Raw genomic sequence first — 14,016 nt, 5'->3', positions numbered from 1 at the left:
TGTGACCTTCATGTTAATGTACACATTATACAACTTGTTTTGGATGTGTAATGTATGCTTTGTTGAAGTCCCATAAACCTATTTGAAGAGGTAAAATGCATTAACATAATTTGTGAGCACCCTTTAAAAATGCCACTGCATCAAAGTGTGACATTGTGCTCGAAAGCAGGACACAATCTGTTTGAATTTTGTGCCACGCGTGCGTTGGTCTGTCTCAAGGTAGTCAATCAATCAATCAACATTTATTTATATAGCACATATTCATACAAAAAAAATGTAGCTCAAAGTGCTTTACAAATTGAATAGAAAAATAGAAGACACAATAAAAAATAAACATAAGTCAACATTAATTAACATAGAATAAGTAAGGTCCGATGGCCAGGGTGGACAGAAAAAACAAAAAAAAACTCCAAAGGCTGGAGAAAAAAATAAAATTTGTAGGGGTTCCAGACCAAGAGACCGCCCAGTCCCCTCTGGGCAATCTACCTAACATTAGTCAAACAGTCCTTTTTGTATTTAGGGTTTTCATGGAAGGACCTGATGATGATGGTCACGTAGACTTCTGGCTTTCAGTCCATCAATGTTGGTGCATCATGATGCTTTGAGTAGGTGGTAGTGTCATTGTTGTGACCTGCAACTTTCATCGGCACAGCCGAGCTCATTTCACACAGTGCATCAGCCGTCACCCTGTGACAAAATGTTAATGTGAATAAAAAAGGTGTTTAATTTCCTGCAGTTTTATCTGATTATAGAGTTGAAATTGGTGCAAACCCGTTATGAAGAGAATTTTCAAAGATGCGGAAAAATGTAAACTCACTTACCCCTAAGTTGTGCATAGACCCCCTCCACCGTCACTGCGGAATGAGGTCCAGCATGTTTAGACATTAAGATTATTATTGTATCCAGCAGAGTTAGAGTTATTGATAAGTCAATGAAAGGATCGGTAGTGTCCACCTCGAATTTACAGTAGTAAAGTGAAAAAAAAAAATGTTTTTATGTTGCCAGGCAGTTAGTTTATTTTGAAAGGAATTTTCTGCCTGTTCACCACACATCATGCTGTTTTTTGCCATTAAATGCTGTTGGAGAACCATTCTACCACCACGCCCAAATCAGCCACGCACTAATGTTAAAGAAGATCTGATGTTTGATTTATTAACTGACTGGCATGTGAAAAGTCTCCACAAACTGAACACACAAATGTATTCGCGATACCTGAATTTGTTTTACTTTTGGTTTGGTAATATTTGTAGACCAAAGGCTGAAATTGTGTTTAGAGTTTTGGGAGAGGCTTTAAAATAATTTTGAAAAAAGCTACACATTTTTCTCTAATTCATGGACAAGCAGATTCTCTGTTTTTTATTTGTACTGTAATTCTTTTCATCATTGTGCATATAGGATTCTTAGACTTGAAGGGTTTAGATAACTACTACTGTATATAGTTTCTTCCATCTCCTACAAACAAATAATATATATTTTAATATCTGTTCCCATTAAAATGCTGAAATTGTTTTTTAAACAAATTTTTAAAAATTGTTATGGAATTTTACAGTAAATAAAATGTAACAACTGTAAATAATGTATGCTCTCAATTTTCTATTGCAGCCTATAAATCGAATTTCCTCACAAGAGCAACCCCATATAGTCGATAATGAGCAACCAAACACTAGTGACCGCTCTGAAAATTTGCACTTCTCCATGCTACCACATGTGGCAGATTTGTCGACGTACATGATTCAACAAATAATACATTTTGCCAAATCACTTTCAGAATTTCGGTGAGTTTTATTTATTCTTGGTTAATACCAGTTTTAGGGGGTTTCATTAATGGAGCCTCCATTAACTTTTATCATTTTTTTTTCCCTAATTTTGCAATTATTTACAACTTAAATCTGAGACTGGAGAGGTATCATTTCATAAACAAGCCAGTTGTAAATAGAAGCTGTCAGTGAGGATAAATCAAAACCGATTTTGGTGTCTGGAATTCTTTTTAGAATGAAATCTTGGCAATAAAACACTTCAGATTCCTCTGTCTTTGTGCCTCTCAGCAGTGCTTTGCGTCTTCTGCAATGCTGGCCACCTCTGCTAATACCTTGATTTTCTAATATGCTGTTGTACGAGATTGAATAAAGGAGTTCACTGTAATTCCAGTCTTCCACACAATGGGAATGTCAGTAGTGATTTTGTTAAAGAGGAATTTTTATTATAAGCATTCAAGACATCAGGCCCGTTTTCTCGGAAGAGTATCGAGGTTGACCAAAATCTGTACTGTGTGATTTAACCCCTTCACTCCAAAAAAGACTTTACCTGCCAGTGGAAATGCGCATCTGTTTCACAAGCATTGGCAAGAGGTTTTGTTAGCTGATTTTAGTGCAGTGAATACTGGTCAGTCTAACACACACGGTTAATTTGGAGTGATTCCTTCCTTTTAACAATCACTGCTTTAAGGGAAGCAGAGTGTTCTATATCTTGGTTAGCATTCAATTTAATAATAAGCTTCGAAAATGTGACAAATGACTTTTGCACAGTAGTGTGTATGTCCGATTTACTCTGTCAAGCTCACTTTTATTATCTGGAAAGTAAGTATTTATTTGGTTGTGAAAACAAAATTTGAATAAACGTTAAAAACAGAGATGCAATAAAAAAGCAATGAAATGTATTTTATGCTTTCATAAGAAGTTAGTGGCCATTTCACCTTGGTACACTGCTCTCTCTCTCTGTCTGTAAATGTGTTTGTGTATATATAAGTGAAGGTCAGTGATACGGTTTGCATATTTATAGCTAGAAATCCACAAAAGGGGAATATGAGTTATGTATCTTAAAATAATTTTTTATTCCTAAGCTTTCGACAACCAGCCAGGTGTCATCATCAGAGGAAAATGATTAGACATTAAGGAATCCAACGCAATGTATAGCAAATGAGGGGGGAGTGTGGGTTTAAGGCGGAGTAGATTAATAAGGAAGGGGTTTGGAGGATGTTGGTCATAAAGTCTTATTTAATATGTGGTTGTCCTTTTAAGCCTGCATATGCTGCATTCATGTCCAAGTGTCTGTTAATGGCATTTTTGTTTGATAGCATGATCCAGCCAGCTCTCTGGCAGTTTTAGTATTGGCCCTGACTCTTACTTGAACTGTGTCCCAGTTAAATGTGTGTTCGGTTGTACTTATATGTGCATATATCAGAGATTGTGGGTCTTTCCTTCCGATAGCGTTGAAATGTTCTTATATGTGTCTTGCGAGTGTTTCACATGTTTTTTCCATGTATACAGCTGGGCACGCATTGCGTGGTATACTTTATACTTCGTTTCATATCTCTGATGCAGATTTCCTGCCTTTGGCATTAAAAAGGACTGTCCACAGAGTGTTTGCCGGTTTATGTGCGATTTTGATGCCTGATTTGGAGAGGATGCACGCTGAACTTTGAAATCAAACTTTTGTGATGGCTATCAGTCTCCAGATATGAGCCCAACTGTTAATTGAAGCGGGCAGTCCACAAGGATATTAAACAAAATGCTTGGCATGGAGGAGTGATCCAAGATCCCTCTACAAGCATTCTCTAGCCTAGCTAACGTTACAGAAAGAGGCTTTTGCTAGGGGAGGCTTTACTAAATATTACTCATGGGAGTGCCAATGTTTTTGAAACTTTTGTTTTCAATGAAACAAATTAAATTGTGTTACTAAAGAATTTTTTTTTGTTTTAAAAAACAAATACTTACAAAATGAGGTACACATATTTGTTAGAGTATAAAATATTACTCATTACATGTGTGGTTCATTTTACACATCAGTGTTTTAACTCCTTTTCATGAGGGGTGCGAATAATTCATTTTGTTAAATTGCACCCCTAGCTCCTCTGTTTTGGTTCATTCAGTGTTTCCAAACCTTGGGCTTTTGGGTTTAACTTAAGTTAAATTCACTTACAGTGGGATGCAAAAGTTTGGGCAACCTTGTTAATAGTGATTATTTTCCTGTATAAATCGTTGGTTGTTACGATAAAAATGTCAGTTAAATATATCATATAGGAGACACACACAGTGATATTTGAGAAGTGAAATGAAGTTTATTGGATTTACAGAAAGTGTGCAATAATTGTTCAAACAAAATCAGGCAGGTGCATAAATTTGGGCACCGTTGTCATTTTATTGATTCCAAAACTTTTAGAACTAATTATTGGAACTCAAATTGGCTTGGTAAGCTCAGTGACCCCTGACCTACATACACAGGTGAATCCTATAATGAGAAAGAGTATTTAAGGGGTCAATTGTAAGTTTCCCTCCTCCTTTAATTTTCTCTGAAGAGTAGCAACATGGGGGTCACAAAACAACTCTCAAATGACCTGAAGACAAAGATTGTTCACCATCATGGTTTAGGGAAGGATACAGAAAGCTGTCCCAGAGATTTAAGCTGTCTGTTTCCACAGTTAGGAACATATTGAGGAAATGGAAGACCACAGGCTCAGTTCAAGTTAAGGCTTGAAGTGGCAGACCAAGAAAGATTTTGGATAGACAGAAGTGACGAATGGTGAGAACAGTCAGAGTCAACCCACAGACCAGCACCAAAGACCTACAACATCATCTTGCAGCAGATGGAGTCACTGTGCATCGTTCAACCATTCGGCGCACTTTACACAAGGAGATGCTGTATGCGAGAGTGATGCAGAGGAAGCCTTTTCTCCGCCCACAGCACAAACAGAGCCGCTTGAGGTATGCTCAAGCACATTTGGACAAGCCAGCTTCATTTTGGAATAAGGTGCTGTGGACTGATGAAACTAAAATTGAGTTATTTGGGCATAACAAGGGCGTTATGCATGGAGGAAAAAGAACACAGCATTCCAAGAAAACACCTGCTACCTACAGTAAAATATGGTGGTGGTTCCATCATGCTGTGGGGCTGTGTGGCCAGTGCAGGGACTGGGAATCTTGTCAAAGTTGAGGGACACATGGATTCCACTCAGTATCAGCAGATTCTGGAGACCAATGTCCAGGAATCAGTGACAAAGCTGAAGCTGCGCCGGGCTGGATCTTTCAACAAGACAACGACCCGAAACACTGCTCAAAATCCACTAAGGCATTCATGCAGAGGAACAAGTACAACGTTCTGGAATGGCCATCTCAGTCCCCAGACCTGAATATAATTGAAAATCTGTGGTGTGAGTTAAAGAGAGCTGTCCATGCTCGGAAGCCATCAAACCTGAATGAACTAGAGATGTTTTGTAAAGAGGAATGGTCCAAAATACCTTCAACCACAATCCAGACTCTCATTGGAACCTACAGGAAGCGTTTAGAGGCTGTAATTTCTGCAAAAGGCGGATCTACTAAATATTGATTTCATTTCTTTTTTGTGGTGCCCAAATTTATGCACCTGCCTGATTTTGTTTGAACAATTATTGCACACTTTCTGTAAATCCAATAAACTTCATTTCACTTCTCAAATATCACTGTGTGTGTCTCCTATATGATATATTTAACTGACATTTTTTATCGTAACAACCAACGATTTATACAGGAAAATAATGATTATTAACAAGGTTGCCCAAACTTTTGCATCCCACTGTAAGTTATTAAACACTGACATTTTTATATGTCCATAATACACTGTACAAACATTACTAAACACATTTTCCCTGAAAAATGAACATCTCAATCAGGAACATAAGTATACAGTAACAACATTGACGGCCTATTTGATGAGCTGTTGTATTTGTGTTTTGTAAAGACATAATGCTGCTAGCTTATGCACTCCAGTAATCTCTTTTTGTTGTCACTTGTGAAATATTGATCCATCACACTTTTAAAAATGACCTTGAAGTAAGAGTTTCTGATGCCAGCTCCTCAACATGTTTCTCCAAGAATGCAAATGTGCTTCCTGTGTAGGTAGAAATGAACTCATCTGCATACCGACTGGAAAAATGCTCAGGTGGTCTTGTTGCTGAATTAGAGCTAAATGATGGGAGAATGCCTATTTTGCAGCATTTAACTAATCCTCTGTCTATTAACATTTGTTTACAGCAGTGAGTGAAGAACATGAGAGAATGACAAAGGGAGGGATGGAGTGTAAGTGTTAGAGAGGCAGATCAAAGAGAACAAACATGTGGTAAGATGAAGCAGAATAAAAAGGGTCAAGTAGCAAAAATGAAGACAAGAAATTGAGCAGATGGAGGCAGAGTGGGCAAGTGATACGCAGTTTTGAAAACCAGCCACATTTCTTGTATGAGTCAACTCGCCACAGTGCTGCACACTTTCTAAGCTAATCTAGTTTTCGCCTTGTGAAGTGTCCTTCAAACGCTTCTGCCTCACATTAACGTAAAATCAACAAAAAATTGGGTAGGTGTGGGCCAGCTGGTCCATTGAATATGGCGAGTCCAATACGCTTCACTTTTAATACAATGTGTAATATGTCAGCATAGCAGTAATATTATACTGCACAGAAAGCGAAAACCGACCATTGATGGGATGTCACTCGATCACAGGACACACGTGTGGATAGCTCCACATTTAATCACGCATAGTCAATTTTAGTTTCTCTTACAAACCTTACAAGTCTTTCACATGTGGGCAGAGACACACAGAAAATGTTTAAGGGAAATAGTTCACCCAAAAATTACTTTTTACATGTTACTTAACCCTTATAGTTTGGTTGGTTGGTTGTGATGGCTAAGAAAATAATTTAATTTCATCTTTTCATGCAGAACACTAATAACAACTTCCTTATTTAATATGTAGATGGATAGAAAACAACAAACATTATCAAAAAGCCCAAGAAAAAAAATCTTGTTATGCTTATTGCGTAATCCACAGTTTGAGTTAAGGCTGGGAGATATATCGACATATTTTCATATGAGATATAGGTTGAGACAGTATCGTTTATATCGAGTCTATGTTGCGTTAAAATTATTCTTGTACAGCCGCCAGTTCCCCTTTCTCTTCACCTCGTTTGTCTCTCACACAGCTTCACCCTGCCCCGCCTTTTTCATTCTCTGAACATAACTCATCTGTCCCCGACCTCTTCACTTGGTAATTCCTGCAGGCAGCGACAGGATAGAGATGGATAAAGACATGAACGAAGCTATAGAAGAAGAGCTTGATGGTAGAAAGAAAATTATTTGAAGATGGTTTGGGTTCAAAGTGTCAGATAGCAGCAGAATAATGTATTCTGTACAGAATGCAGAAAACAAGTCCTGACCAAAAGCTTTGAGTGATACTAATCTTTTCCACCATATACTGTACAACCGCGCCATAAAGTGCAGTACGAAGAGTATGTGAAAATGTGTCCTGCAGCCCCAGACCTTGAAGCCTTCCTAGCCTCCTGCCCCGAAACAAACCATGTGCCTTATAAGAGAAAAAGTGAGAAGTAGGGCAACGTTACTTAAGCAGTGACTTATATCGTCGATTTTTTTTTTTTCTCCTCCCACTTTTCTCCCAGGGCTAAATATTTTTCAAAAATATTTCGAAATACTTCTAGGTTTCTAAAAAGCACACAAAGCAATACTTTCTCACATAAATCAACATAAAACATTTGTTGCTGCATGCAGTGCGCTGTCGATCAGCTGATGCCAGTATCTCGCTTTCGTTTCAGATCTCGATCTTCAGATCACTTGCACCCAATCATAGTCCAACAAGTCAGAGTCCAATTCAAAATAATAAAATATATGCAAAATGTCATCCACTGAGTATTTTGCTTTGCACATTTGCTTCCCTCACTCGCCCGATTGTCAGTGCCATTCTAGATGTTGTTTACTCTGTGCTACTCACACACACACAGGGAATCGAATCAAGTCAGCAAGTCTAATGGCCCTTCAAGCAAAGATGGCCTACCTATAACATAATGGTGAGTTTTCGTCCTCTGCCTGCCCTAAAGAGTTAAGTAAAAAGTTTTATAGAACCACTTACAGAGCTAAAAATGCTTATTGACCACAAGATTATCTATTTGAAATTTTAAAGCTTATACAGCTACCACTTATGAAATTTAAATTTAGTTTATGTATAATCAGCCCAATGGGAGTATGTGCGCGTGTGTGTTAGTGCGAGGATTCAGTGTGACACTCAATGAGAGCCCCAGCTGAGAAGAGACAGGAAAGATAAGGGGAGCTTGCGCTGTGTATAGTGCCTGGCTGCACTTCTCACACATGATGCACAACGGGTGATACCTCTGCATCACTCAACTCCGTTTGGAGCTGCGTGAAAGTTTTTTTTACGGCGGCTGGAATGCTAATCCTGCCACCAACCCCCAAGTTTTCCTTGCAAGTTGCAGGGCTGGTTAATGTCATACCCAGGACAAAGCAATTGCAGTTAAGGGTCTTGCTCAAGTACCCAAAAAAGTGTTCTGGCAGTAGCGGAATTCAACCCAGCGACCACCAGCAAATCCTTACCACCAAAGCCACCACTCTGCTTAAGAAGAGACAGGGATGCATTTTACATTCAGAAGTGTTTGAGATTGAAAATGTCTAAAAAAAAAATATATATATATATATATATACTCAGCAAAAAAAGAAACGTCCCTTTTCAGGACTGTGTATTTCAACAATAATGTTTTAAAAATCCAAATAACTTTACAGATCTTCATTGTAAAGGGTTTAAACAATGTTTTCCATGCATGTTCAATTAACCATAATCAATTAATTACCATGCACCTGTGGAATGGTCATTAAGACCTTAACAGCTTACAGAAAGTAGGCATTTAAGGTCACAGTTCTAAAAACACAGGACACTAAAGAGACTTGTCTACCGACTGTGAAAAACACCCAAAGAAAGATGCCCAGGGTCCCTGCTCATCTGCGTGAACATGCATTAGGCATGCTGCAGGGATGCATGAGGACTGCTGATGTGGCTAGGGCAATAAATTGCCATGTCCGCACTGTGAGACGCCTAAGACAGCGCTACAGGGAGACAGGAAGGACAGCTGATCATCCTCGCAGTGGAAGACCACGTGTAACAACACCTGCACAGGATCGGTACATCCGAATATCACACCTGCGTGACAGGTACAGGATGGCCACAACAACTGCCCGAGTCACACCAGGAACACACAATCCCTCCATCAGTGCTCAGACTGTCCGCAATAGGCTGAGAGAGGCTGGACTGAGGGCTTGTAGGCCTGTTGTAAGGCAGGTCCTTACCAGACCACCAGCAACAACGCCGCCTATGGGCACAAACCCACCTTCGCTGGACCAGACAGGAGTGGCAAAAAGTGCTTTTCACTGATGAGTCACGGTTTTGTCTCACCAGGGGTGATGGACGGATTCGTGTTTATCGTCGAAGGAATTGAGCACGTCTGGGACCTGTTGGATCACAGGGTGAGGGCTAGGGCCATTCCCCTCAGAAATGTCCAGGAACTTGCAGGTGCCTTGGTGGAAGAGTGGAGTAACATCTCACAGCAAGAACTGACAAATCTGGTCCAGTCCATGAGCAGGAGATGCACTGCAGTACTTCAAGCAGCTGGTGGCCACACCAGATACTGACTGGTACTTTTGATTTTGAGCCTCCCTTCATTCAGGGACACATTGTGAAACATTTTTAGTTTATGTCTTATGGTGTTGACTCTTTTAGTGTTCATACAAATATTTACACATTAAGTTTACTGAAAGTAAAAACAGTTGAAAGTCAGAGGACGTTTCTTTTTTTGCTGAGTATACATCTGTTTCACACATTTGCTGGAGATTTTACCAAAATGGTTTAACTAAAACCATTTATATGTTACATATTTCACAACACAGTTTACACACGTAGTTAACTCTTATACATCCCTTTTAAACACAGATGGATGTTAATTTGCCTTTGAGTGATCTCCCTCTTTACATAAAAATGAAAGTGATCTTAAACGTTTTTATTTTGTGTGTTACAGGACATGGTGTGGATGATGCCCGCATCACCCTGGCCATTTCTCTGTAAGAAAGTTGTCACTTGTTTCGTTTTGTCAGTTGCTCCATGTTTTGTTATTTGCACCAAGGCATAGATGTTTGGACAGGACTACACACAGGAGGAAACACTTTGGAAAGAAAGAACTCTCTACTTCAGTGGAAACCCACTTTTTAAAGAGCAAGTCAGCCTTTTGTTATTTTTGCCCTGTATGTTTTCTGTTTACATTTTCTTAATTGCACAGCTGTGAGTCTTTTGTTATTCAGGATAAGAACATTATTTTATTCAAAGAGCATTATTATTTAATATATGCCATTAGTTTATTCTTGAGCCATTTCTCATGTACATCTACAGCTGTATGTTAATAAAGTGTCTGTGTGACATTTGAGAAATATGGCTTTAACTCAGAACTGTCTTTTTGTTATTACTTTATGGGAAGAAAAAATATCGAGATATATATCGTACAGTATATATGATGTTTAGTCTATATCGCCCAGCCCTAGTTCAAGTCATCTGATTATATGGCCACAACATCCCAAATGAATGTATTCTTAGTAAATTAATGTTCAATAAAACACATCCACAAAGCATGTGTGTGAAAGAAAAGAGAACCTGCTCTGACCTGAACGAGAATTTGAAATGCAGACATGGCCCAGGTGTTTGATTTATATTTAGAGTGCTGAGCCATAACCAGAGCTCCTCATGATTATTTAACAGCAATCTTTGAAACTGTACAGGTGGAATGATCTTCTGCTTGTTGAAGCACCATGGATATGCACAACTATGAGGCATATTCTTGATAGTTTTCCTTTGGTTGCCTTTCATTTTTAATCCTTAGTTTTACACGTCTCTCAGTGCATTGTTTTGGTTGACATCACATGATGCGCAATGCTAGCCAATGGATGAACTGCCACTGGGCGGGGCTTCTGACAGAGATGAGATGAGGGGGTGGATCTTCAGCTTATGTTCTGTTTGCGTTCATGAGTGTGTTTTTCAAAAGTGGTTTATTTAACGATATTTTAGTAAAAATACGTGTATTTGGGATGTGATGAGCATATAATTAGATAACTTGATGTGGAATGCGAATCAAGTAACATGAGATTTCTTTAATGGACTTTTGATATTGTTTGCTGTTGTCCAGCTTTGGTCATCATAGGCCTGTTTTACATCAGAAACATTATCTCTATTCTGTATCAAAACATGACTTTAATATTTTTTTCAGCCGGTAAAGCAACAAATTAAACAGAAACATCATTTTTGAGTGTATTCCTTTAAACTCCATATTTCCAATAGAGACTGCTTGTATGATGTCTTTATTCAGTCACCTGTTAAAGTGTTAGAATACTCATAATGCAATGAAACTAATTTGACTTTTTTCATTTTTTCTTTCGTTTCCTAAGAAAACTCTTCATTGAGGACCAGATTGCACTCCTTAAAGGAGCTGCTTTTGAAATCTCTCAAATTCGCTTCAACACTGTGTTTAATAAGGAGACAGGATTCTGGGAATGTGGACCACTTCAGTACGACATTCATGATGCTGCCTTTGGTAAGTTATGAAAAGCCAGTATTTGGACCAGATTACGTGGCTGGTCTTAGCGGATATTTAATGTTGCAGTGGCCATTGTTCATTTGAGAGTCTACTTTAGGGTGGATATTTAAATACAAATGGAGGCTTCCCACTTTCAACTACATTTTCAGTCCTCATCTGAGATCCTTACCTGTTTGGTCTTGACTGTTTTTTATTGTTTCTTGCTCTTTATAATCTAATATCTGTATTAATTCACAAATTCATTCAAATTCACAAGGAGCCTATTGTTTCATTTGTAGCACCTACCATAGTACTTAAGATGCACCATAAACGTTGGCTGATGAAGAATTGGATTCAGCACGGTTTTAAAATCTCATACCAGTGGTGCATCAAGGAGGCAGGTTATTTCATGGTAGAGGGGCCCTGAAGCTAAAGCTCCAGTTCCTGCAGAAGTTAATAATTCTTTGGAATTTTTAGAAGGCTGGAATCTTGCGGCCATTAATTGTGATCTGTGCACAGTAGAGATTTGTGTATGGAAGAATGTACTGTGTGCTCGCCATCAGCTACATTTGTTATGTAAATCTATAAACTTTGTTGTCAAGTGTAGTAAAAAGCATTGTCTTGGATCATTTTTGGAGACTGTAGGACTACATACAGTAGGATAATGTCTGCCAAGTCACACTCACAGTAATGTACTTCTCTCTCTTTGTGTTCAGCTGGATTCCAGTCTCATCTTCTGGACCCATTATTAAAGTTTCACTACACACTACGCAACCTGAATCTGCTTGATGCAGAGTATGTTCTGATGCAGGCAATCTCATTGTTCTCAGCAGGTAAACAAATAAATGACTTCTATCAAAAAGTAGCATGTTCTTGGAATACCAGAGAATTACTATCCCCCAAAAGGATGTCGTACCTTTACACAGAATGGAAATAAAAGGACAGTAGGGTGTGTGTTTTGTGGGCACTGTACCATAGTGTGGTGTAAATACAAAGATTTCTCTGTTACGGGTTCATCCATTACTGAATCAAAATAGAGAACACCATGTGTAAGCTATCTATGCATTATAAGATAAAAGATGACTCAAATCCGTAAGTTCTGCAGGAAGGAGAGTATCGTCCAATCAGAGGAAATCCAGAGACCAGAAAATATTTGTGATTTTCAGTGCCTTACCTCCGTCTCTGTGATATAATCTCGCCAACTCTATACATGTTAACAGTATTAGAAAACTGCAGGAACAGTAGTCGCACTTGCAGTGTCATCTGAGTACAGTAATGATAAATTGACTTGATAATTATATTTGTGTCTGCTGTACATTGTCTAACATTTTCCTAAGACATACACAGAAATTAAAGATAAAGGAAGTATTGTACCCCGTACCCCTTATGTGAGAGGTCTGAGGTTCGACTGCCTTCACATTCGGTAACCTAGAGATCGGTAATAAGTCTCCACCCCTCATGCAGATTACCATATATACTTGCATTTAAGTTCTCCTGCGGATGAGTCAGGGCTTCATTTTACCATATAATTTCTGGTATTTTATAATAGCGGTTGTATAAGTCGAATGCGGAAAACTCGCGCTGTTGGTCCAAGAGATTATGATATACTACCGCCCACCTGAGTGAGTAACCACGGAGCACACTGCCTTTTTTTTTTCCAATTTATTGTGCCTGTATGACCACACGGTAATAACCGAACTATTCTGAACTGACGTTTGCAATGTTTTGTGTTTTTTGTATCTCACACCCTCATAAACCTTTATCGGAAGAGCATCCCTTATCTACGATGGAGCATTCGATCAGAAGAAAATATGAAGCTGATTTTAAATTAAGTCGTTGAAGTGGCGGAAGAAATTGGTAACTGTGCTGCTGCAACAAAATTCGATGTGTCTGAGAAACTGATGACAGATTGGAGGAAGCAAGAATATGTAAAAAAAAAAAAAAAAAAAATAAATAAAAAATAAAAAATTAAGTGTCATATTTTTTGAACAGGCATATAAGTCGGGGTTTGATTTTATGATTGATTTTTGGGTTTCAAGACTCGACTACATGTGAGTATATACGGTAATTTTAAACAAGGGCACACCCTACTCTGGACTGATGCCTCACTATTGACCCTTGACTTATTTTTATTTCCCCTAGCCACAGACCCTTACTCAAAGCTGTGCCCCAATGACACATCCTTCTTCATACTAAGGTCTCAATTATTAAAAACCAAGTTTTTTTGTCTGTCAGAGTGGGGTTTCTGGCAGAGAGCGACTGATTTTACCCCATACGGCTAGAGACTGCAGAGGTGTATCAGAATAAATGACCTGCTAGAATCCACCTAGGAGTATTTATAAATGGCAGCACACATTTTATTTAAATTATTCTAGTTACTGTCGTCCAGATTTAGCATTTCAGCAATCATTTGGTTCCTGTGGGTCCTAAACTTGGTTCAGTAGATTGAATAATACATACAGTGCCGTCCATAATGCTTTGGACAAAGTCACATTTGCCCTTGATTTCCTCCTTTGCTCCACATTTAAAGTTACAAATAAAACAATTCAGACATCGTGATTAAAGTACACATTGCAGACTTTCATTTAAGGGTATTTGCATCCAGTTCAATCATACGTTGTAGAAATTCTCACACTT

General features: G+C 38.5%; 1 protein-coding gene across 7 annotated transcripts in view; it reads left to right on the top strand.

Moving 5' to 3' along the window:
* Positions 1-14,016, top strand: part of nr1i2 (nuclear receptor subfamily 1, group I, member 2) — a 269,066-nt gene that overhangs the window by 240,579 nt on the left and 14,471 nt on the right. For 6 of the 7 annotated variants that reach the window (XM_039743703.1, XM_039743701.1, XM_039743702.1 and 3 more), the window contains 3 exons: positions 1,603-1,775; positions 11,252-11,397; positions 12,096-12,212. In XM_039743703.1, the coding sequence (XP_039599637.1) occupies positions 1,603-1,775; positions 11,252-11,397; positions 12,096-12,212 (436 nt within the window). Of the gene's footprint in view, positions 1-1,602; positions 1,776-11,251; positions 11,398-12,095; positions 12,919-14,016 lie in introns of those variants that run through there. The other variant, XM_039743705.1, reaches the window with a different exon arrangement.

Source organism: Polypterus senegalus, chromosome 2, assembly GCF_016835505.1.
Source record: "Polypterus senegalus isolate Bchr_013 chromosome 2, ASM1683550v1, whole genome shotgun sequence".
NCBI lineage: Eukaryota > Metazoa > Chordata > Cladistia > Polypteriformes > Polypteridae > Polypterus > Polypterus senegalus.
This window is presented reverse-complemented; position numbering and strand designations above follow the sequence as displayed.